Source organism: Phoca vitulina, unplaced genomic scaffold (assembly GCF_004348235.1).
Source record: "Phoca vitulina isolate PV1807 unplaced genomic scaffold, GSC_HSeal_1.0 scaffold1, whole genome shotgun sequence".
In the NCBI taxonomy this organism is placed as follows: Eukaryota; Metazoa; Chordata; class Mammalia; order Carnivora; family Phocidae; genus Phoca; species Phoca vitulina.
The window spans coordinates 105,071,424-105,097,788 of NW_022589704.1; the positions used below are offsets into that span (position 1 = coordinate 105,071,424).

Genomic DNA, 26,365 nt, shown 5'->3' on the forward strand with positions numbered 1-26,365 from the left:
ACCTGGGTGGCTCAGTTGGTTAAGTGTCTGCCTTTGGCTCTGGTCATGATCTCAGGGTCCTGGGATCCAGCCCCCTCCCTGCTCAGCAAGGAGTCCGCTTCTCCTTCTCCCTCTGACCCTCCTCCACCTTGTGCTCTCTTGTTTCCTCTCTGTCTCAAGTAAATAAACAAAAATATTTAAATTAAAAAACATTTTAAAGTATATTTTTAAGATATTAATTAAATACTGATGCATATGGCCTCTAGGTATGGCAAAACTTTTTAAACTGGTCCTCAAATAGCTAATTTTGGAAAGACTTTTATGACAATATACAGATTCTAATATGTAACAATACTACGGAACAGATTTATGAAGAAGACATGTTTTTCAAAACTCTGACTCTTCCATGTGATATTTTTGTAACATGAGACAGTAGAACTTTCTCCCTCCTTTTCTGTTATCTGACTAATGCATCCTGCCCTTCCAGAAGTAGTACTTAGTCAACAAGTACTTACTGAGGTTAGACCATGTGCCAGGCATCATATTAGGGGCTGAGGCATGTTTCTAAGTCAACAAATCATTCAAAAAGCCTCCCTGGTTCTACAGTGTGAATCAAATACCCCTCCTCTGGGCATCCTGGGCCAATATCCATCCTGGATAATACCACATCACAGTTTTTCTTAAATGTCTTCCTTCTCCCACTGGACTACGAGTTTTGTTATCCAAATAAATTAGAGAAAATTGATTTAAATAGTAAAGGGCATGACTTAATACCCAAGATCAGGTCAGACTCTGGGAGAGCCTCATATGCCACTTAGTGAACAAAAAGTCCATTGAATCCCTGGAATAGTAGGAGAGCCTGGGTCTGGAACTTAAGTTAAAAAGGTACCTCTTTTCCTTACTGTTCTATGACCCTGAATAAACTTCTTAACTTTTTCTCATATGTAAGTGAGAGTGTGTTAGTTATTGATGGTCATGTAACAAACTATAGCAAAATATAATGGTTGAAAATGTTTATCGTGTCCTAGTTTATAAGAGTCAGGAATCCAGAGGCACCTTGGCTGGTTACTTCTGGCTTCAATTAAGTTGTTGGTGGGGGCTACTATCATCTCAAAGTTCAACTCTGGGTAAATCTACTTCCAAGCTAACCCATATGGCTGTTGGCAGGCCTCAGAAGATCCACTTCCAAGCTTATCCCATGGCCTATCCAGAAGGCTGCCTCATGAAATGATAGTGCTTTTATCCCAAAATGAGTGATTCAAGAAAGAAAAAGAACACTCAAGACAAAAGCCATAGTCTTTTTGTAACCTAACACCAGGTGTGGCATTCCATCCCTTTAGCATGCTCTGTTCAGTAGTAGAAACAAGTAAATAAGTCTAGGCCCTGCTCAAACCAAGGGCATTATACAAAGCTGTGTATATTAGGAGTCATGGATCATAAGGGACAATCTCAGAGTTTGCCTAAAACATGAGATGGAAAAGATAAATAAATAAATAAATAAAGTTCTTACATCAGGAGACTGCCATGATGGTGATTAAATGAGATAATGTATCTAAAATCCTAAGCACAGTGTTGAGAAACTATTCAGCAAATTCCGTTCCCTTCCATACCAACTCAAGACCTATAGCTAGAAGGCACCTCACTCCACAAAGTCATAAAAGCTGGGTCACTTTGTGTACTCACAGGACTTTTATAAAATTTATAAAATTTCCAGTAATGGAGGTGAGTTAATCACTTAGAAACACAATATTTTTCATGTTCAGAGTTATAAAAGTTAGACTTCAGTCGTCCCTATTTGAAGAAGAAAAATGTGAGCTGGCACTAGGCTGTTTCTCTCTCTGATCGGCGAGATGTTTGAGTACAGAGACTTGTAGGCCTCAGGTCAATAATGCAGCTTTAATATAGGATAGGCCCTGGCGGCACTTGGCTCTAAAGCATCCAGGTGCTGCCTGTAGTATTAAGCACATGTCAGTCCATTAAAACACGTTTATGACTGAGAGAAGCTGGTAAAAGCTACCACGTTGCCCAGCTGCAGAAGGGGAAAAAATCATCTGTTATTTCAGACCTGTCTCTCAAAAAATGAAACAAGTAAAAGGAAGTTTTAAAAATATGCTGACTGAGTTCCTGAAGTAGGTCTCACAAAACTCTTGCTTTATTCTTTCCCCAAGAAGAATTTTTGAATTTTGGAAAATTTGAACTTCTCTCATTTTTTTCTTTGAAATGGAACTATGCTTTGTGTCTGTTGGAATTTTTCTACCTGCGGAGGGTGGGGGAGACAAGCTAAACAAACAACAAACAAACAAAAAGTCAAACACAAAGAGTTTTCTTGTTCCTTACATTTCTGAGGAAACTTATTTTCAAAGCACTTGAGATCATAGTGGCTTTTTAAGGGATGACAGCCCCATACAAGAAAGTAGGAGGTAATGGCCATTGTCCTGATGATGTTTGAGGCCCAGTGGGGCTACCCTTGACACACAGTACATCATGGAAAACAGACAGTAACACACCGCATTTTGTTAGTGGGACAGAGAATCTAGATATTTAAAGATTAATTGAAGACCAGTTCAGCTGTTTCTAACATCTTGGGTCTAAAAGAGAAAGTAACCCCCATGGAAATGGAAGTGCAGAGATGCCTGGCACATTCACGCGTATTTCCAGAACTTCGTACAGTGTGCATGGCTTTTTGCTCTAGAGGTCAGGGACAGAAGTGCAAACTAAATGCATCCTCAAAGTAGAAAGCACCTGAATTCAGTTCTTGTAGGAGATGAAGTTTCCAGAAGATGAAAGACACCAGTGTAACCCTTCCCTTATATTTTTCTTTACTTGTTGTTTTCTTTACTTTTTGTTCAAGAAAGGAGATGTCCTTTCCTGAAAGCCTTATACTTGTGGAGATGAGGAAAAGTTGAGGACATCCTTTCACTGTAAGTGATGTGAGAGTAGAATCGCCAGTCATTGCAGATCTCTTGCAGGTCAGGCATTGTGTCAGGGCCTCCTCATACAATACTGCAGGGAAAAAAACAATACATGAAACTTACGAAGTGGTCATAATTTTACCAACACACATAGGATAAAACTGGTAACCAAAAAATTAAGTTAAAGTGACCAAGATGGTGTTCAACCTCAGGTCTTTCTTTTGGATTCCCAAGTTCCTTGTCTTTATACTGGAACTTGCTGCCACCCATATTCATATTTTATATTGTAGTTCAAATGTGAGGAAACTTTAGAAAAAAGATTTACAACTATGTTCAAAAGGCTGTTAAGGTAAATAGCTATCTATTGTCTAAATTTAGTTCTTCCCAGAACATTTTATTTGGTGGCTCCATTGACAGATTCTTGGCTTAGGTGGGATTTACACAAGATGGTGAGTCTATTGTCTTTAAGACTTCTTATATATTTTAGCTAAGTTTGCTTGTATAATATTATAAAATAAATAATCCATATCTATATATCAATAAACAAACATACACACACACACACACCCGAGTATTCATTAAGTATACAAGATGTAAATGCTTAGTGCCAATTCCTTAGTAAGATTATCATCCAAGAACTATGGATAGTAAGCAGCATGAAGTACTACTAAGGGTCTATCCGCTTCCAAAGACTGCCCTGTATTATACAGCCTTTCCCATTCTGATCACCCCATGTTCCAAACCCCACATGGAAATCTTGGGGCTGCTCTGGAACAGAGAGAATACCTTCAAGGTGTCCTGCTACACAGTGAGTCTTGTCATTTCTCCTTTCAGGAATCAGAAAAGATATATAGGCAAATCTTAAATAAATGAAGAAACACCTGGACTTTCTACTTTATGCATTATAAGCTCTCAGTTCTTTACTACATTTCATGAGGTGCTGTGTGTCACAGGGACTACTCCATCTCTCAAGTCCACACCACTGAGCAGTAGATACTCTGTTCTATTTTTTAATGTCGGAAATGGGTGTCATTTTAAAGACTCTTAGAGAGATGTTGAGAATGGAGATTGGTATTGTCTAAACTCATCTGAATTACTAAGAAAACAGGGAACTGTATAAAGTAAAGAATACCACCTGGTCTGTTTATTTAGAGAATCAGGGAGGAACATTTTGAATTTTGTGTGAAACATTAAATAATCTAGAGAAAAAGCTGGCATCACTATAATTATTTTAAATGTGATCTGAAATTTCAATGTTATTTTTATTTTTCTGATGGGAGAATGCTGGGAATGAAAATGGAAGAAAGAGGTCTGGGGGCTTTAGTCATTAAAATTTGAAATCTGCTTTTTCTACTGTGATGCTTCTCAAAGTGTTAACTCCCCACTGAAAAGTGAGCCTGGGCAAAGAGCTTGAACTCCGGCTTTGGCATTCAGGGCTCTGGCTTACCTGGGCTCTGCATAAATGAGGAATGTGAGTAACTCTTGTTCTGTTAGACCTCATTGTCCTGTTCTGCTAAAGGAGAAAGTTGGTGTAAAATTAGTAAAATCCCTTCTAGTCCTTTATATGAGTTCCTGAAGAACAAGAGGTCAACCCCTTTCCTTATAATCTTCAAGGAAATCATCAACCCAAGAGTCTTCTTTTGAAAATAGGGTAAAAGGCCTTCAATGGGGGTATGCAGGGCCAAGTCCCCTGTCAGAGATTATGTTTCTCAACTCCCAAAATTGTGGTACATTTTGTGAAGTAAGAAAGGTGAACTTTGGGGTGCCTGGGTGGTTCAGTCAGTTATGATCCCAGAGTCCTGGGATCGAGCTCCATGTCCAGCTCCCTGCTCAGCAGGGAGCCTGCTTCTCCCTCTCCTCTCCGCTTGTGCTCTCTCTCAGTATCTCTGTGTCTTTCTTTCAAATAAATAAATAAAATCTTTTAAAAAATGTGAACTTAGCCTTTGTCATAAAATGATTTTTGTGAAGGAGACTTGAATGTCCCAGAAAGGTCATGCATGTGACTCTCAGTGACATGCATAGTTAAGAGCCAAAGATCCCAGTATGAGAAGTTGTTTTTTGGGGGGAACCTTCTTTAAACTGAACTAGAATAGAATGTGTGTGTGTGTGTGTGTGTGTGTGTGTGTGTGTGTATGTTGGTAAGGGGGTGATCAGAATGTATAGGGTCTTCAAACTGTGTTAAGGGTGGAACAGTTGTAGGTACTGGATCTTTTACAGGTAGAGAGGAAGCAAGACAGAGACATGACAAAAATCTTTGAATATGTGATAGGCTTTCTTAATAGTCGAAGTTTTTCTATATGTTTACAACACTGTAGAAAGTAGAACAAGCACAAGTAAAGTCAAATGGCATAAGGGCCACTTTTGATTTTCCATTAGAGGAATAATTTATCCAGAGCTTCCGTTGGTATCACTAGAGGGATCAAACTCAGAGTGCAGTTTTCAGGATTAAGGAATGAGTAAAACCTGGGAGATGGAAGAGGAAGTCTCCAAGTTGAGAGGTGTCAACCTAACAGCTGGGCACCACTGAATGATTACAAGTTGGAAAACGGAAACTAAAAAACAGTCCACAGGCACAGAACAGAATTCTTGGGCAAGAAGAAAAATAACAAGCAACGATCCAGAAATCAACCAGATGCCATTGAAATATCTTCAGTTAAGGCCAAGAGCTTGTTGAAGAGGTACTTCCAGCTTACCCCATTTAATTCCTAGATACTGGCAATTGTGTTCATCATATTTCCTTGACCACCTTATAACTTTCAGTAATTCTATATATTGGGTTGAATAGGAAGAATTCTAGAAACGGCATTCCAAAAATACCAATTAAGCGATCCATTTTAATCAGCTATCCTTTTTCCATACTTAGGAGACTTTTGTGACTGAAGATAAGATGAAATTCTAGTGGTATAACCTTAGGTCAGCAACCATGATGGATGTTTATATGATCATTATTTAACATTGACTGTTTAAATTAAATAAGTCCTAGAACTATGGTCAACACCATCCCACTTATCTTTCAGAATGCATCTCAATTGATGTTTTCTCAAGAAACCTTCCCAAAGTCAGCCAGATGCCCCATCACCCAGCCTTCTAGTTCTTCTCCTATGCAGTATTTGCCCTAAGGATGTGTGTATGTGTGTGCATTAGTTTGCTGTGACTACTGAAAGCAAACACCAGACTTAGGAATTTATTTTCATATAGTTCATGAGGTCTAATATTCTCTCCTTATAAGGACACTAGTCATATTGGATACGAGCCCATTCATATAACCTCATTTTACCTCCATTATCTTTTTAAAGGTCCTTGTCTCCAAATACAGACTTATTTTCAGGTACTGAAAGTAAGGACCTCAGCCTATGAAATTTGGGGAGCACCATTCAGTCTGTAACAATGTATATCAATCATGTGTCTATTAATTGGTTGTTCATTGCTCCCCTGACCACTACAGTGTAAAGTTTCATGGGAACAAGAACACTGACTTGCTCATCACTATTTGCCCAAGGCCTAGTATAGCACCTTGCTTATAACAGGTTTTCAATAACTATTTGCCCAATGTATAAGCAACTGCCTAAGTGAATAAACCAGTAAGTCAACCTCCAAAATAATTCAGAAGGATGTAATTTTAACAGTGAAAGAAGAGTTAACAGTGATTTTTTTAACAAACATTCATGTTACCACAATTATATGCTGCATAATGTGTCAAAACCAGGGATGAACTACACTCAGGGGAAGTACTAATTAGATAAAGGCCAGTGGAACTCCCAGAGGCCGGAGATGGCTGGGAGAGCTGCATCATGCAGGATTGAAGTACTCACCCTAACTAATACTTGCGGCCAGATGGTTTTAGGCTACAGCCCTGCAATTAACAGAGCTGCTCCCCAAACATTGCCCTTTATCATATAAGCCGTTTGTATCTAGCCACCATCTGCACATCAAGTAAACATGATAACTTTGTGAACTTCGTCCTCTGCCTCAATTAAGTTGTCATTAATGCCTCCGTATTTCAGCTAAGATAATGTTGATGAGAAAAGCCCATTAGCAAGGGCAAATACATAAATAGGCACAGGGCTATGACTGTCACAACAAGCTGTCTGCTGAGCACAGAGTTCAAGTTTCAGAAGACAGAAATATGATGAGGCGTTCTGTTTTATGGGAAACTGAGAAATGCAATTGCCTGAGCTTCAAGCTTTCCTGCAAAGGTTGGGAATGTTTACCAAAACAGTGATCTCTTGGGCATCTGCAGCTTTTTCAAGTCTGAGTAATGACAGTGGGATCATTTTATTTCTTAACTTACTCTTCCTTCTTCCACCACTCATTCAAAAGAGGAACTGAGGGAGCTAGACTTTTATTACTACATCAGAAAACTCTCATAGTCAAACTTGATCTCACTTCCTTTGCTCTTTCCTATTTTCTGCTTTGATAATTCTCTCATATAATTCACTTTGCCTCCATTTAATTCAGGAAGGTTGGCTCTATACTCAGACTTGAGGATGGAGGCATTGCCCACCAGGAGCTCATAGGCACAGTTGGAAGGGATGGTCTTGAAACATTTGTAATGCAAGAAGACACATGCTCAGGATAGTAGGGGAGCATAGAGGAGAGGAACCTGGATGAGTGAGAAAGGAAAGGCTTTCTAGGCGCAGGGGCAACACAGCTTGGATTTGAAGAATGGGTAGAATTTGGTCAAACAAAGAGGGAAGGAAAGGATGTTCCAATCAGAAGAGAGAAGTAGGAGATTTAGAAGTGTAAGAATCCACAGGTGACTCAGGATGACTGGGTCACAGAGGGCAAAAGAGGACAGAACATAAAGCAGCATTCTGGCAGGGACATCAGAGTTTGGGCTGTATCTTGAAGTTGATAGAGAAATATCTGTCTCTGGAGCTCAGCTCAATTTTTACCATGTTGAATTTTGAGCTGAGCATTCAGGCCTATATAAAGGAAACAAGGGATAACCATCAACCACAAATCCATCACATTTCCTCTCTGACTCTAGTGGATGGCAAATCCAGATGTTTTCCTTGCATACCCTGACCAAGGGTTTTCAGGATCCAGGTTACCCTGACATATGCACCAGACTTTAACAACTAGGAAAGGTTTAACCTGTGATTTATGGCCCATGCACCAGGGAGACCCTGCTGCTGACACTTGGCAGTGGAGATTCAGCTGGTGAGATGCTCAATCAATCAATGATCATTTGGAGAGGACAGGATGCTGCCCTGTTGATGCTGAAGGGTATATCAAAACAGGACTCAGATTCTGACCCCCAGGAACTTGTAATCTCATCAGGGAGATGAGACTTGCAGTGATGCATTGTTAATGGTAAAAAGCAGTAAATTATATGAACTAAATCCAAAGATCACACAGCAGATGTTATAGGAATTTGGAAGGAGAAATGACTATATTGGTCTGGTCAAGATCAACCTGCTTTGTTCATTTCTTGATTTATTAACTGATGCACTCAATCATTCGGCACTTGTTATATGCCCTGCACTGTGCTGATAGAAAGTCTAGTGACTATGATAGAAAGTAAAAAAAAAAAAAAAATGTATGCTTCCTAAGGCACCTGGGTGGCTCATTTGGTTAAGTGTCTGACTCTTGATTTTGGCTCAGTTCATGATCTCAGGCCCCTGAGATCGAGCCTCTTGTCAGGCTCCGTCCTCAGTTGGGATTCTCTCTCTCCCTCTGCTCCTCCTCCCGCTCCCTCTCTCTCAAATAAATGAATGAATGAATGAATGAATGAATGAATAAATAAATAAATAAATACATAATTCTTTAAAAAAAATTATGCTTCCTGTCTCTACAGTTGAGGAGAAGAAGCTCTAGGACAAATGCTGGGTATGGGAGGATAGGGAGATTGGCTTGGATATTGGAGAGCTGGGAGTAGAGGCACCGATTAGGTAAGTGAATTCACTTGGAGCATAATGAATGCACTAGCCTAGCTACAGTAGGGAATTTGTGTAGGAATATTGGGAAATGGGATTTAGAGGACAGATGGAGACTTGATTATAGAATCCGTACAGTTAAGATTGCTAAGCAGTTGGAGATTTGTTCTCTGGACTCCATGACCCACTAGAAGGACATTTGCTGTGAGGTGCTACTTAGACAGTTCAATCTAGCAAGCTGTCCTGTACCAGAAAGAAGTCAGAGGCTGGGAAAAGAGGGAGACCATCTTAAAAATTCCCAGCTATAGTGATAAAGGATGGAATAAAAGCTGGAGAAAGAATTTGAAGAAAAGTGTGAATTCTATCTACTGCATAGGGAAGGGTTAATAAAATTTCATAATTGATGGATAAACGGTACCCAAGAAAAACAGAACTCAGGATCTAAACCGTAGAATAATGTTACTAATGATTGTAATATGCTCTTTTACGATGTGATTGACATTTTAAGATTGCTTTATTCAATTATTTATGTATTCCCCACTTTGTTCTCACAAAAATTGAAACTACCTTTGAACTATTAAGTAAAGGTAGACATGACAGGATGTGGAAAAAAACAGCTGAATTGGGTTTTCTGGAAAAGATAAAGCCTAGAAACTTCCAAGTCAAGCCAAGCAATTCTGTCTTTTTTTTACAGATGAGGAAGCAGGTTTAGAGAGATTAAGAAATCTGTCTAAATTCCTAGAAATTATAAGTGGCAGGGCCTTGAGAAAGGGGTAAAGGGCGAATAAAGGTATCACAGACATCCATGACAAGTTATTTCCAGGGTTGGAAATAGAGTCTTTGGGGACTCTGCTCTGGCCTGGGCTGAATCTCTGCATGCTGACGTATGGCTGTAACAGCTCATGCTTAGAGGTCCTGGGACAGTCCCTCTGTTTCAAAGGTTCTGTATTCAAACCATCAAGATAGACACTGAAATAAGATGAAATCTAAAATGCAAATACCTCTTAGGTATTTAAGGACAAGAGAAATACAGAAAGAAAATGGGGGTGAGAGAGAGCACCAAGGCTCTGCAGCCTCCAGAATTATTTAACATGTCACTCTCAACCAATGGAGATTCCCCATTTGCCCACCCCAGGCTCCCATCCCCCTACACTCACCCAAGGGACTTTTGTTAGTATCTGGAGACAATTTTGGTGCTGGGAGTGGGGGGCTGTTACTGGTTCTAGTGAGTTAGGGGTGCTGCTAAACATCCCACACAAGAGGCATAGTGCATAACACCCTACCCCCATCAAAGAATTATCTGATCCAAATTATCCAGTGTCAGTGTTGAGGGACTCTGTTTCAAGGAAAATCTTACTTCTATAAAAATGTTTAGGTCTTTCAGGATATTACTTAACTGCTCTGAATCTCAGTTCCAACAAATGTGAACTATAAGTTGCTGTGAAGTTCTCATTACAAAAAATATTTAAAAAGACATATTAAGGGGCCCCTGGGTGGCGCAGTAGGTTAAGCATCCAATACTTGGTTTTGGTTCAGGTCAGGATCTCAGAGTCCTGAGATCAAGCCCCGTGACTGGCTCCTCCACGCTCAGCAAGGAGTCTGCTTGAAATTCTCTCTCTCTCCCTCTGCCCCTCCCTCCCTCTTTCTTTCTCTCTCTCAAATAAATAAATAAATCTTTAAAAAATAAAAAAAAAGACATGTTAAATGCTCAATAGCATTACTTATCTGGAAAAATAAAATCAAAGTAATTATGATTAGCTAGAATTCCAAGTTAGATCTAAGTGGACATTCTAAGTTGAATTGTATTTTAATTCTTAGAAGCTAGAAGATCCACAAAAGGCCAGGACCAAAGTTTCAACTTCGTATTATCAAAATGGAAGTTTCCTTGTGAGAAGATGAACCGGTGTAGCCACTTTGAAAACACTCTGGCAGTTCTTCCAAAGATGAGCTATGGAGTTACATATGATCCAGCACTTCTACTCTGAGATGTACACCTAAGACAATTGAAAGCTTAGTTCTACACAGAAATTTGCACACATGTTCACAGAAGCATTATTTATAATACCTCCAAACTGGAAATTACCCAGATGTACATCAACTGGTGAATGGATAAATAAAATGGGATCTAGCCATACAATGGAGTATCATTCAGATATAAAAATATCCTGATACAAGCTACAGTGCAGGGTGAACTTTGAAAATGTGCTAAGCGAAAGAAACCAATCACAAAAGGGAGCCTAGTGTATGATTTCATGTATAGGAAGTTCCCAGGACAGGGAAATCCATATAGACAGACAGCAGACTAGTGGTTGACTAAGGCAGGAGGTGAGGGGGTGAGGAGATTAGGGAGGTTATGGCTACATGTTACAGCATTTCTTTTGGGGATGATGAAATGCTTTAAAATTAAGTGTGTTGATGGTTGCCTAACTCTGTGAATATACTAAAAACAATTAAATTGTGCATTTTAGATAAACGAATTTCATGGTATGTGAATTTTATCTCAATTGAGCTGTTCCAAAAATATAAATAATGAAACACAAATTTGAATTCAATGGCAGAAAATAGAGTTTTGCAGAAGTTATTGGCCATCAGTTGCTGGAGCAAGGCAGGGCTGGCTTTGGAGGGGTGGAGAGCAGGAGCTCAGCCTGGGTCCCCAACACCACCCCTTCAATTCTGGCTCCAACTCTAGTAGCCACGTGAACCTGGGCAGCTCTCTTAGTTTTCGTTTTAGCATCTATAGCATGAGGATAATAAAACTTGGCCTCTTGGACCATTATAAGAGTTAGGAATTATACATTTAAAATGCCTGGCACATTGCAGATATTTGGGATAGAATGAAAATATTTCTTATCCTTTATCTCAACTTAAACAGTTTGTTAATCTTAAAAAAATAATCATAAAAGTTGTACATTTTGCTTTTAGAAACTGAAAATTCTACTACTCTCTATAAGAAAAAAAAAACAAACAAACTAATCATTCCAGGTCATTCTAGTATTTTCTCTTTCTGGTAATTTTTAACAAAACGGAAACCATAACCACATATACTATTTAGTCTGAGATTTTCCACTTATCAAGATGTCACTTGCATTCTTGGACATTATAATTTTTAATGACTACATTACATTTCATATTATTAAATATACCATATTTGATTTAGCTAACCTGGAAATATTGGTGGTTGTTAAATTTTGCTCTTAGAAATAATGGCATCATGAACTCTTTTCACTATAAATCTTGGCTGCAGCTCTTGTACTATTTTAGGATTAATTCTTCAGAATAAAATTTATGGGAAATGAGGTATGATATTTTTAGGGTCTTTTGTTTTGTTTTGTTTTTTGATGTTGTTTGGTATTTTGCCTTCTAGAAAGAAAGCACAAAATTATGTTGCCTACAACAATATATGAAGTTGCCTGTTTCCCTCTTTATCCACTAACTTGGTATATTGGTTTTTATTCTTTGTCTGGGAGGTGACAAATATTATTTGACATCACTTATAGGTCAGAAAATTTATATTTGTCATCATCCAACAATCTTTCCAGAAACCAAATCCCACATTTTAAGCCTGGGCTCCTAAACCTTATGAATGTTTAAACTCCAAAGTGGCCCTAATTACATCATTCTACCACCAGGGGCTTCTGCCCATCAGGTGTTCCTGGCCTCAAAGCTAGTGCTTCCCCATTCTCTCCACTGAAAACTTCTGTTCTTTCAGAACTTTTTGTCTCAGGGAGGTTTTTCCCTAATTTCTGAATAATTAATAGCACTTAAACCTTTACCTTTAAAAAGAGAATTATTAGAAACTAAACCTTGAAGAACTTCTAGTGCTGTTATTTTGTATATATTTTATATCTATCTATCTATCTATCATCTATCTATATATCTATATCTATCTATATCTATCTATATCTATCTATCTATCTATCTATCTATCTATCATCTATCTGTCTTTCTATCGTCTATCTATCTATCTATCTATCTATAGCTATTAACAGAATGAAGTGGGAAGGAGGACCCAAGCAGAAAGCAGATTTTTAGAAGGAAATATGTCATTTTGCTTGCCTTGGAATCTGTTCCCAGCTCAGCTCCTCTAAAACCAGCCTTGTTTTTCCCAGCTTCTTTTCTTCCTCGTTGGAAACCTCAAATGGTGTACTTGTTAACCCAGGCTGCACAAGGGACTCTCTGGGGATCTTCGAAACTTCCAAGGTCTGGGGCTACCCTGAAGCCTGCCTTAACTAACCTGGTGTGGGGCCCAGGGACTTGTCTTTTCCGAAGCTCCCTGGGCGCACCCTTTGTGTGGTCAGCATCAGGAACTACTGCCCTAATGATTTTCTTCAGAAGAGTGAAGATTTCACACGGGTTCCCCCTTCAGGGACTCAGGACCATGGAGGAAAAGATCAAAAAGATCAAACCAAAAGGAAAAGCAGACCAGAAAAGAAAAAAGAAAGAAAAAAAAAAAAAAAGAAAAGAAAAAAGGAAAAAGAAAAACAACCAAGCAAACTCTCATTAATAACAATGTTAAAGAGAGCAAGTGGATAGTGAGGTGGAAAGGGGAGGGGACCCAGAATCAGAACACAAAGGCCAGTGCTCTGGCCCTGCCACTCACATGGATCAGACTTCTTCCTTTAGGCCACTTTCATCTGTAAAAGGAGGAGAGGATCTATCTCTGATTAGGTGCAACTCTCCCCTTGGCCTCTGTTTCCTTCTTTACTTTAGCCCTGATGCTTAGCAGGGCACTGGGCCCTTAGGGGCTATTTTTTAAATCCTCTAAGTTGAATTAGTTACTGACTCCTTTTCACACAGTCTATAGTTTGTCTGCAGATGCAGTCTCCTATATTATGCAAATACATTTCAATCAGGATGCAAATGAGAGTAAAAAGAAGTAAAGACCCACAGCTGGCTATGCCCCCCAAATGCCCCTGCCAGAAGTCAAATGTTCCTCACCAGGAAACACCTGACAGAGCCTCTACCTCATTAGCAGAGTCCCTGTGGTTAGGACTGAAACTCTGGCTTTTGGGAGGAAGTAAGGCCGCCAGGTTGAGCAGCCCCTGGGTTCACCCCAAGCAGATGTTCAGGGCTGCAGCAAAGACTGCTAGGGAGATGGCTGGAAATGCAGGAGGGTCCCTTACATCTGGCCTGTTATGAGCAGATGGGGCACAGCTGCCCTGGTGCAACGCAGCTGGGCCCCAGCCTGGTGCTGTGCTTCTCCCTGGGCAGCTTCTCCAACCATCTGAGGGCTCAGGGGCATAAGCTCTTCAGCAACTGTTCTGAGAAGCCCTGCATACCTCGGCTTTGATTTTCAGTGCTTGCTTCCCGGCTGGTTTCTTAGGGACTGCTCCAGTAGGCTCTATTAAATCTGATCCCTTTTACCTCCAGGAATAGTTCTTAATCCATCTTGCTCTCCATTTGCACTGCTGCTACTTTGGCTGAAACTCTCATCATTCTGTCTCCTGGGGCCAGTGCTAGCAGGAGACCCCATCAGTTCTGCTTCCAGCCTTGATTCCTCCCAGCTGTCCTCTGCCACCGGAGTCTTTGGATATGTACCTCCTGCCAGATCGTTCCCATGCTAAGGACCCCTCATGGACTCCCATTGTTCTAAAGCAGTGATTTTCATTTCTACCCATATATTAGAATCATCCAGGGAGCTTTTAAAAAATTCAGATGCCTAGGGTCCCATCCATCCCTAAAGGTTCTGATGGAATTGGATTGAATAAAGCACTCTCCAGAATCATTTATCCAAAGAAATTATGGAAACTCATTCCTTTGTTTGGCATTCCAGGCCCCTGGGTGATTGGATCCTCTCTCACTTGTCCTCCTATTGTTCCCTCCTGCTTCTCATTCCAGACCTTTGCTTTTTTGTACAGTCTCTCTGTCTCCTGGACTCTTGCTGTATGAGTAGAGAGCTCTTGTGCGTTTTTCAGAACTTCCCTGAACTGTCACCATCTCTGCTGTGAAGCCTTTTTGGGATCCTCACATCCCATTACTTAGGCTTTCTTTCTTCTCTGCTCCCATATTACTGCACCACCCAAAATAGCAAGTGTTGTTTTTTGCTTGCTTCTTTGTTTATCCCACTACCCTGAACTCAAAGGACAGTATTCCAATCCTTATTGCACACATCTCTTCCATTATCAAGAGACTATAGACACCATTTGATGTTTCTCTCCACACTTCCAGATGGGAGGGACCATTTTGCAGTTGCTGTTCTGTTCACTTGTTTTAGCTAACATCACTGTCTACTTATGATGTGACATGAACTGTTCTGCATGCCCTACTGTATTAACTACTGTATAATTTTCACAACGGTGTATAAGTACAATCATTTTCCCCATTTTGCCGGGAAGAAAACTGAGGCAATAAGAATAGAAAGGCCACTCAACACATAGCAGGGCACAACAGATGTCTATTGAGTGAAAACATGTGCGTCAATGTGCTTTTTTCACAGACACATCTTTGGGACTGGACTAGTAAATAAGACTGCATTTCCTTCAGCAAGGACTTGGCACCTGACAGTCTGAATAGATATACACTTTGTAGAAGGAAATAGTCCCAATCTTCATGACAAATTCCCAGATCAGCTTTCTCAATCAGATAGGCCAGCAGGGTAGTACACACTAAAGACATCTGGGGCACGAGAACAAGGGAGGAATTAACTTGTAATAAACACCTACTATAGGGGTGCCTGGGTGGCTCAGTTGGCTAAGCGCCAGACTCTTGGGTTTGGCTCAGGTCGTGATCTCAGGGTCATGGGATCAGAGCCTTGCTTTGGGCTCCATGCTTAGTGAGGAGTCTGCTTCAGATTCTTTCTCCCTCTTTGCCCCTCTATGCTCTCTCTCTCTCAATAAGTAAATAAATAAATAATAAATAAATAAATAAAATTAAAAAACAACAACAACAAAACACCTACTATGCCTGTAACTGTCCTAGGAACTTCCCTGCCTGATCTCAATTGATCCTTTTAACGATCATAGAGTAAGAATGATGATCTTTGAAGATGATAAAGCCAGAGTTCAAGGAAGGTACATAACTCAGCCAGTGTCACCTAATTAGTTAAAGAAAAATGTTGGGATTGAACTGGTCTGTTACTTCTCTCAGATGAGAGGCTGTCTCTGACTGGCACGTCATTAGAATTTAGCATTCTTCATCTACTTTTGCCTTTAAGAACAGTTTATTTTTTCCTAAAAAATGCAGATAAGGCATTTGTGGAAAACTGTAAGAAAACTAAAGTCGCGGGGCACCTGGGTGGCTCCGTTGTTAAGCATCTGCCTTCGGCTCGGGTCATGATCCCAGGGTCCTAGGATCGAGCCCTGCATCGCGCTCCCTGCTCAGCGGGAAGCCTGCTTCTCCCTCTCCCACTCCCCCTGCTTGTGTTCCTGCTCTCACTGTATTTCTCTCTGTCAAATAAATAAATAAAATCTTAAAAAAAAAAAAAAAAGAAAAGAAAACTAAAGTTGCCTATAATCCCACCACCCAGAGATGAAATCACCAGGGATATTTTGAAGTTTTTTGTTTTTGTTTTTGTTTTGTTTTGTCTTGTTTTGTTTGTTCCTTTCAACCTTTTACTCTGCATTTATATCAAGAGGTCAATTCACATGGCCAAAACCTTTGGTTGTAGTATACAGACAAATTTGTGTTTTCCCTTTTGTTTTGAAAACAAACGTTTCAGACATGGTTCAGACACTTTGAAAATAATAGAATTAAAATGGTAAACAGAGGAAGAAAGGTAAAGTTTGTTTGTGGAAATGTGGGGCTTGTGGTTTAAGCACAAGGATGCACGGGGAGCGCAGCAGGTGAGGAGGATAAGCCCTACTTGCTCCAGACCTCCCCACTCAATCATCCCTATGCTTGCCTTTCCTGTTTCTTTTGCAGGCAGCAGTTTGAATGATGGCTTGTGGCATTCAGTTAGCATCAACGCCAGAAGGGACCGCATCACTCTCTCTCTGGATAATGATGCAGCATCCCCAGCCCAGGACACCACCCGCGTGCAGATTTATTCTGGAAATAGCTACTATTTTGGAGGTAAATTCCCCAGCTTTTGAAAATAAAGGAGGAAGGGAGAATGCAGTGAACAATTATTTCACCCTGATTCGATTTTTTTTTGTCAATTAGACCATTCACACGCACACACACACACACAACCACGGGTACCCACTCCCAAGCACAAATGAGAAGAAAACTCTCTGACAGCTGTGCAAATATGAACTATGTAGGTCAGTACAGAGGAAAAAAAAAGGAAAAAAAAATAGTTATAAGAGCCGGTGTTACATAACATGTCCAAAGGAGATTTTTGTAGCTATGCCAAGCTCTGTGATCACATTGGGAAGGAGAAAGTCAGCTGAAAACTTGGAGAATACGCACCAACAGTCAGCAGTACGTGCAAAAGGAAAAATCCAGGTGGGAAGGCACAACCAGCATGCTCCGCTTCTACGCTATTCCTTTGCCACTTTACTGTCTGAATCCCCTATCTGTTTCTTCCTTCCCGACATCCCTGTAGGCCATGTCAATGGAGTGGGGCTCTAAACATGGGGAAGGTCTAGAAGGCCCATGAACCTGTAGCTCCAAGTGGGGCAGACAGCTCAGATCCAGCTCTCTCCATTGCCAGGTGAATCCTAGGGACCTTCCTAATGACGAAAACATGGGGCAAACTGGAAAGGATGAAAAATATGTGATTAGGAATTCACTATATCTTTATGGATGATGTGCATTTGTATTTAGTTTTTTCAAGGCATTTCTTTCGTTAAAATATTAGTTTCTAATTTCCTAATCACCTGTTGGTATTAGAGAAATAGTCTCTGAGAGTACACTCCATCACTGACCTTGAGCAAGACACTGATGGTCCCTGAACTTCCTTATCTCGGACATGGGGAAGCAGAGCCAAATAGCTGGAAAACTTCAATAAGGTCAGGGTTTAAGTGTATAGCCCAGTGCTTCCAACAGGGCAAGGAATGGACAAACTGGGCTTCGACTTTTATAAATATGGGAATGGACTAGACCTGTTCTCAGGTTGCTAATTCTTTTTCCATTAAGAAACTAAAGGGAAGTATCATATAAAATTATAAAGTGCAGCCTGTCAAATAGAATTTACAAATCACTTCTCTCATGTCATGGCATGTGGTTAGGCTTTGAAATACAAAATGGTCTTGGGGCAGATTTAGCATACATATCGGGGCATCCTGGAAGAGATGCAGCGTAGAGCAGTATTTTTGTGGTTTGATTTTAAGGCCCCAGGAAGGGCCTCTGTCCTTCATTCTAAATCTTCCCCTTGTATGCAAGGACAATGGATTCCTCCAAGAAGGGAGAACTTCCATTCGCTCTAAATGGTTTAGGGATCTTACTTCATTTAATTCATGGGGTAACTTTGTGAGGTAGGCAATCTTAGCCCCATTTCACAGATAATAAGACTGGTGTTTGCTGAGATGAAGTCTCTTGTATAAATATTAGGACCAGGATACACCCCTAAGTCTGTGTTCTCCACAACCCACTAGGTTGGACAGCAAAGGGATGCTAGCGAATGTAGCATAAAGTCTGCAGAAGAAGGTTCTCGGGGGCCCCAAAGGTACATTTCACAGACGGCATAATTTTTGCACCACAGGAAATGTTTCACCAACAAAGAGAGAAAAGCATTCTTGTACTTATTTCTGGGGAAAACGATGTTCAATAATGATGGCATCCAAAATGCCTCAAAGGGGAAATGTCTGCCTTCCCCAAGTTTAGGGGGCACTGGGTTTATAAAGTGAAGATTCATCTGTGATTTAAACGGTATTTAAAGAAGCGCCCCACACGTAGACTGTAAACTTAAGGGAGGTGAAAAATGAGTTTGAGTAATAATAGTCAACTTACATAAATTCTCTCTACAGCTTCAATTAGAACTTGTAGCATCTCTCTTCATTTTATAGTGTGCCTGTGAGCTGTTAACCAGCTGCTGGGCTTCAGCCCAGCAGTGACTGTCTATTAGAAATGGCTGAAATAATTCCCAATTATTTATGGGTTATTGCCATGTTTTCAAGCTTGCATTCCCATATGCTCTGAACCTATTAAAAACATCGGGATGGAGTTTATAAAGAGCACAAGCACTCATATACCTACGTTGCTCTGTACCTGTCTTAATGAGAAGCAGGTATGTCCTGGTTGCAAGCTATGCTAAATCAGTATGCAATGCAGTTTTTTTTTTTTTTTAAGAAAGCTCTTTAAAAAGGTATGGTGTTAACCTTTCATGTGTGCTATTACAGCCCTATAACTATGTGCATTTAAACCCTTAGTTCCTTTGGCGCCAGGATTTGCTTTGTGCAACTCTTCAAAATTCCAGTTATGTTCCTTTGTGTACCTTTCTCAGGAACTAAGCCTGTTAATGCTAACAATTAACCAGACAATTACTTTGCCACCATCCTTACCCAAAGCATAATTTCCTTTGAAAGTGTAACTCAGAATTGAATTGTGCATTTAGAGCGTGTTTTGAGACAGAACCAAAATTCCCAAGTAGTTATAATATGTTGCCTCCTCGGGATGAGTGAAGTATACCACGCAACAGAATGGTGGATAGCTTACCAATAGGTGAAAAGAAAGAGGAATGAGATAAATGTTATAGTATTGATATTCCCTTTAACACATTTTTTTTTCTGTTCTGTACAGCGATTGAGTATGCCCCATTTTGTACCAACTCCATCCCTTCTCTGAGAATGCTAGGATTTACAACAAAAATGTGTGCACTGCTGTGAATGAAAAAGCCCCGAAATAATTAGACCTCCAGGTCCTCCATCAATAGGTCGCCAAAGAAATGACTGATCATTTCAGTATTCTTCTTCATTTTTTTTTCTCTGTCCCACAGGGTGCCCTGACAATCTCACCGATTCCCAATGTTTAAATCCCATTAAGGCTTTCCAAGGCTGCATGAGACTCATCTTTATTGATAACCAGCCCAAGGACCTCATTTCAGTTCAGCAAGGTTCCCTGGGGAATTTTAGTGATTTACACATTGATCTGTGTAGCATCAAAGACAGGTAATTATTGTCTCTTCTCTGTTCTCCCACCCCCTTCCCATTCTCACTGTTCTAAATATGAGTTTCTTTAAGCAAAATTCTAATCCACTGACATTAGCCATATTAGACATAATTGAGTCGCCTAATGGAAAATATTTCTGAAAGGATTTCAGGCCCAGAGAAAAATGGTTTAAATTAGTTGAGTCTCTCTTCATGTTGACTTGCAGTAAATGGGATATGCAAATTAAATCAAAATACAAATTTGTGACAGGATTAAAATTTTATGCATAAACAACATTTGATTACTTTGAAGTTAAGAGTAAAGCATAAAGGAGGGAAGGATTACTTCTCTCTTAAACCATTTTATTCTCTACTGCAGTGAGCATCCTTTCTAATGGGGGCAAATGAGTGTCAGGCTCTCAGGGCTAGAACAGATGTTCAGATGGCACCAGAGTGCAGTGATTCCTGGGGCAGCTGACCTTTGTTGTTGCTACCCCTAACCCACTGCTTCTTTGGCCCAGAAGAGAAGAGGCCACAGACGGAGAGAATCAGCACTTATACTCTGCAACTCACAAATCTAGCAGAAGCTCGGTTTCTCTCTTTATTTCTTCTGGGCTCCAACTCCTCTTATAAAGTTTCTAGGTTCAAAGACATGTTGCAGAAAGTTAAAGAGGACTGATTCTGAATTTCCAGCCAGGTTTATCATGCTCTCCATGTTTTATCTCTAGCACTTACTTCCTTCATTCTCACAATTTTGCTCATCCCTGTCAAAATATCATTTATTACATGGGTGAATAATATGTGTTAAGTACTTGCCTATGTGTTGGTGATACAGGGTCTCTGCTCATGTCTCATCAGGGAATAAATTAGCTGTTATGATAAAGTGCAATAAATGCCCAAGAAGTACACCCTTATTTGTGGGACATAGGGCAGCCATAACTCAGTCTGGCCCTAGGGAGAGTGAGGTCAAGAAGGTTTTTAGGAAGTGGTGCTGAGCTGGATCTTAAAGAACAAGCAGAACTTGTTCTCTGGATAAGTTCTCTGCATGCAGTGTCGGAAACGGCAGAGAAATAGGAGAAATCATGGCTGGCAAGTATTTCATCAATTCAAGATGCTGGTTTTTCATTTTAAAATCTCTAATATTGGGATGAATTTAATAATTGATGTATCATTGTTCAATCAGCAACATTTCTTTCTTAGTGGCATATAAAATAATGGTATGTCTTATAATGAAGACTGTCTTAGAGTCAATAAAATATAGCTCAGTGGAGATGGAAGGTCATTGTTGTGGAGTATGTGGTGTGAATATGGTTAGAGATGGGGTCCAGTAGCAACTATGAAGAAATTTGTGTGCCTGTGGGATGCGGCCTCATGTGCTAGGTGAGAATCAGGAAGGAAGGTATAAGACGTGCTTCCTAGAAAGAGTACTCAGGAAAAAGTAAGAAGGATGGATTAAAAGAGAACCAGCCCAGAGCTGGGAAGGTAATTGCCCCTGTCCAGGGGAGCAATGATGAGAAGTAGCAGGTGCCTCTCCTGAGCAGCACAGAAATCAGCTCTGCAGGTTGTAGTCTCCTCTGATGCTTGGAATGACCAACATAATTTGATGGAGCTTTATGTGCATGTTTTTCTGTTAATACCACTACACATGGGATCCTCAACAAATCACACAGACTTCTTGGCTCTTCTACTTCATTTTTTTTTTCTATTTGACCAGCTGGAAAAGTGGGTAATAAAATGTGTGCTTCATTAGAATGTGCTAGCTTAGAGACTTCAGAATAAAAGATACTACACAGAATGGTTGCCACCCCTATAGTCTTTATTAACGAGGGGGAAGCATCCAACTTCATCAGCCAGCAGAGCCTTTTGCAAAGTGGAGTTCAATAGAGGGAACATTTATCAATAGGGATCTCTTATGATACCTTAATTTCTAATCAAGAACGCTCTCATTATTTTCGATTACATGAAAGTCATTGCCATCTATACTGCATCATTACTTTTGTGTAATTGTAGTCCGTATAATTGTATTACATACAATTGTGTTTTGGTTAATTGTATAATAAGGGATTGTGTTTAGTTTAGTGAGTAAATGGTACGTTTTTCTTGATTTACCAGACAGCGCCTCTAACAGAAGTGGATACTGTGGTGAAAGGCTTTGCTTGATTAATTGTTTCTTGAACTTGTATTTAACATTTGTTGGAGAGGGGCAGGAGTTAGAAAAGCAGGTGGGTTCTAAGTTGTGTGTTTTATTTTTAATGTGTTGGCCAATTGAAGTTGATTTAAGGGCAAATGCAAAGTCTTTGTCTAGAGGGAGCTTGCCACTTGGGAATAGGGTGGTGTGTGGTGGAAGAGGTTGGGGTGGAGAAGCCTGGGTCTGTGTGTGTGTGTGTGTGTGTGTGTGTGTGTGTGTGTGTGTGTTTTCTCCTGGCTGTGTTTTTTTCTTAACTGTGCTCCATCTGGAAAGTCCAAGAAGAACAGCCTTTCATCTGACCTAAGAGTCTCTTCTCTCCCAGACTCAATTCTCTGCCCCTTCCTCTTAGGCTATAGAGACCCAAGCCTCCTTCCTGGCCTCTCGGTGGTTGCCTGTCCCACCCCTCCATCTCCCTCCGAGCGAGCTGACCTGGCTGGCCAGAGGGACCCTGCCCTCTTAGTGTCTTTTAAGGCTCTCAGTACCAGTCACTGTGGGAAAACCAAAGTAGTATTCACAGAAGAGGCACAGACGTTCCAAAATTTGAAGAGCTTCCTCTAGTGGGGGTCCCTTAAGCAGGTTGCCTTTGAGATGGTGCCTCTGCTGCCCATCCTGAACAAATTCACAAACCAGCCATGAGACAATGCTGGTAACAGCTGGTAGGATCCTTTCTCAGGAATTAAGGAATCTAAACTAACAATTTGCATTTCAATGATGGGCAAATTACCAAGTCTTGTCTAAGGGAAGAAAGGAAGTGGAGAAATTGTCCTCGCCCCCAGTTGGGCAGCAAAGATGGCTGGCTGTAGGAGGCTCCATCTGTAGGACTGCCCAGTGCCTGGCAGTCCAAGGGTGAGTTAGGAGAAGGAGGTAGAGCACCCTTTTAGGAATCACATTTGGGACAAGACAGAGCATTCCTAGCAGATCCCACACACTTTCAATAGTCTTTCTAAACCTCTAAAATATGATGTTCATGTAATATCCCTCCTCTGTGGGCTGAATCTTCAACTTCACATTTTCTACACCCTAGACCCCTGCACTTATCTCTTGCAACCCTCTTGGCAAGACATGATATTCTAAACTACATAGAACAAAGTCACCCTCAATAAATGCTTCATTCCATGAACAGCTTTATCATACCCTCAGGTACTCAAACCCATAGATAGGTATTGACTAAATGAGTTGGGCAGTCTTATGTATATACTTGGGTAGTGTAAGAGGTGGTAAGAGCAGCAGAAATCCTGGTAGTACATCGCTATCAGTGTCTCATTTTTTTTTTTTTTTTTTAAAGAGGGTAAACTAAGACCTGGAGACATGTGTCATTTTTTCCACGGTCACAGGATTAAAGTTGTGGCTCAGAGTTAAACACCGTCAGGTTCTCTCCCTTATACTTCCACCCAAAAGGCACTGGCCTGGAAATGGCAGGCATTGTGTGTCTGTGGCTCCTACACAAGCAACCCCATCTTCTGTCTAACCACAGAAAAGTTTTTCAGGGGTAATCAGTATATTAAATTCTTTGTAAACATTAGGTACCCTATGAGATTTCATTTAGAAGGGGGGCATTCAAAGTGGTATGCAGGGTCAGGCGGGGTCTGAGTGAAGTAAGTCCTGGTGGTCCAGGTCAGGAAGTTCCTCTCCCCAGGACTTTTGTCGAAAGATCTACAAAGTCAGTTAGAGGAGCCATGCCCAGTCTTGCTGAGTCCAAAGTCCAGGGTAGGAGAAGCGTAACACCCAATGTTGTCTACAGATTTGATTGGGAGACTGGATCCAAGATGTGAAGCCAAACTTAGAGGAGCAAACAGGGACACTGTCTGAGGTGGGGGCAGGTGGAAGTCACACCTAGGAGAATTCATTAATCTCAGTGCAGGTGGCAGCAAATTTGAGAGGTGATAGAATGTGTTTAATTCCCAGTCTACTACTTATCAGTTTGAGATATGATACATATTATTTAACCTTTTTGTTTCTGTTTCTTCTTTTGCAAAACTAAGATCATAAAACCTACCTTTGCAATGAGAGTTAAATGAGAAAGTGTGAGAAATCAGGTGCTCAGCTGCATGTCTAGCAAGCAGTAGCTACTCAGTACATGTTCTCCATGTTAATTCCCATAGCCAAAGGTTTGCTAGCTCTCTAGATTCCATGGGGAGAGGAGAAGGCTCAGGTCTCCCTGTGAAGTTTCTCCAGCCCACCATGGCCAAGTGATGCCTATAGCTTCTGGGGTGGTTCCCCATAGATATACCTCATATGTGCCCTCAAGTCAGTGCCTTTGCACTTTGATTTCCACTTGTTCAGAGAAGCTGTTCCTCTGGGCCACCAACAACCACCCATTAGGAAAATGCCCATCAATTTGGGTGCCAAGGTTGCAGTCTTTGGTTCTCAGGGCCTGGATAGGATAAGGAAAGCATTGGTTCTTGGGGCCTGGATAAGATAAGGAAAGTATGTGATTGATATGCCAAGGGCACAGACTTTAAGGCAGTCCTTATTTCCTGGTTCATGCACCTGTGGACCCTGAATTTACATAAACCTGGAAGTAAGTGTCTCATTAAATTTTGCAGACAAATTCCAGCATGTTTACATCAGAATGGCCAGGAGGACTTCTTAAAAGCCAAATTACTGGGCCCTACCCCTAGAGTTTCTGATTTTACTGTGGTGGGCCAGGGGATTTGCATTTCTAACAAATTCCAGGGTGCTGGTGGGCTGATCATGGGAGCAGACTTTGAGTTCTACTCCACTAAAACCTCTGATCCTGGAGGTCAAGGAATTGTATAGATTCTGTACAAAAGTGGTGTAAGTGTGGGAGAGAGGGATGGCTTCTGCCCCCACTGGGCCCCCAAGCAGCTGCCCTTCTGATCAGGATCTCACAGGGTCTCTGAAAAGTTCCAGCAATGCTGTCTCAATGTCCATCTCCAAAAAGGTGTTGAAATCAGTCCATGGGACACTGTTGGGGGGTGGGCACAATTGAATTCCATCTCCCTCCAGACTTCCCTGGTTTTTGTCACTCAGCTTCTCCCCTCCTCCCCATTACAAACAAAACTTTTGGGAGTATACATGAAAACAGTCGGATCCTCAGGGGTGCCTGAGTGAAGGGAAATTTTGGTGTGGAGGGAGTGTGGGTCTTAGAATGGCTGCAGTTGCCAACAAACATAACTTGTCTTTGTGTTATCTGGGGGACAGTTGACTTGCTGGCCCTCCTCAAGGTTATAGCTCTGATCTTTCTCCCTCTACCCAAGCCTCACACCCTGTGGGTGCTGGTGGTGCCATTCTAATGAGAGTGACTCCACCCACCAAAACATCTTGCTCCAAACCTTTGTAAAGATTGATAGAGACTGATTTCCTTTGGTCTCCTCGTGCCTGGCAAGGGGTCTCTGTGGTCATGTGTCCCATTTCCTGCCTCCATTCCTCACAGAGTGTTGGTATTGAGGAACCATCTTCAAAGATCATCCAGCTCTGGTTTTGCGTAGAAGGTAATAGAAGTCTAAGTTGAGCATGGCAAAGCCAGATACGGAAGTTGGGTCTTTGCTATTGTATCCTATGGAGAATTTTTTGCTTTGACCCTTTTAAAAATGAAACAATTTGCTTGTTCCAATGAGTAAATCACATGTGAAACTCTGCTGTAAAATGTCTTGCAGCCAGATTAAGTTATGAAATGTAGCTTCTCACTCCATAACCATGGAGTCTCCTATTCCCCCAACACACATTCATTTAAGAAAAGCATCTGCTAAACTCTCCGGTCAAGATTCTTACCTTCTTGGTTCAGAGTTTGGAGTGCTGTAAACACTGAGGGTGGAGAAGCATTATTTTGGATGACCTTCCATAAACAGACTTATGCTAAAAACCCACTCTGTGTGTGGGAGTCTGTTAAAAACAGTAGGCTATATAAAAAGATTACATTGCATGGTAATGCATATGTTTTAGTTCTTCTCTAAAATTGAAAGTCTTTCCATTGGGTGCCAGAAAAGCCATTGTAAGGCCAATGCCCACACAATCTGAGCTTCTAACTCTAAAGTGAGAAATGCTACAATATGGTGTTCTCCTTTAACTCATGGGATGGAGCCAACATCAAAACAAGAGCACTTCTGCTGTTTTTATTTATCATTTTAGTTGATTTCATGGAGGAAAAGGAAAGGTTATAGTTTATGTAATAGTTACTGAGCAAACATCCTCTAAATATGATTTCATTTAATTCTTTCTGCAGTCCTGCAATTCACAGAGTGGTTCTCAAAATGCAGCTCCCAGACCAGCACCTGGCAACTTGTTAGATATACATATTCTCAGGTCCCAACCCATACCTTCTGGGTCAGAAACTGGGGAAAGGGGAGCAACCTGAGTTTTAATAAGCCCCCACCCAGTGATTCTGATGCACATTCAGATTTGAGAATAATGGGGTTGCTCTATTATTGTTAGTTTAAGGATAAAACCACCCCTGCTTAGGAAGGTTCAGTAAGCTGC

The 26,365-nt window shown here is 40.8% G+C and overlaps 1 protein-coding gene across 2 annotated transcripts in view; it reads left to right on the top strand.

Annotated features, from left to right (window-relative positions):
• Nucleotides 1-26,365, top strand: part of CNTNAP5 (contactin associated protein family member 5) — a 792,175-nt gene that overhangs the window by 424,992 nt on the left and 340,818 nt on the right. For both annotated transcript variants that reach the window (XM_032412450.1, XM_032412460.1), the window contains exons 9-10: nucleotides 16,631-16,780; nucleotides 19,587-19,758. In XM_032412450.1, the coding sequence (XP_032268341.1) occupies nucleotides 16,631-16,780; nucleotides 19,587-19,758 (322 nt within the window). The remainder of the gene's footprint in view (nucleotides 1-16,630; nucleotides 16,781-19,586; nucleotides 19,759-26,365) is intronic.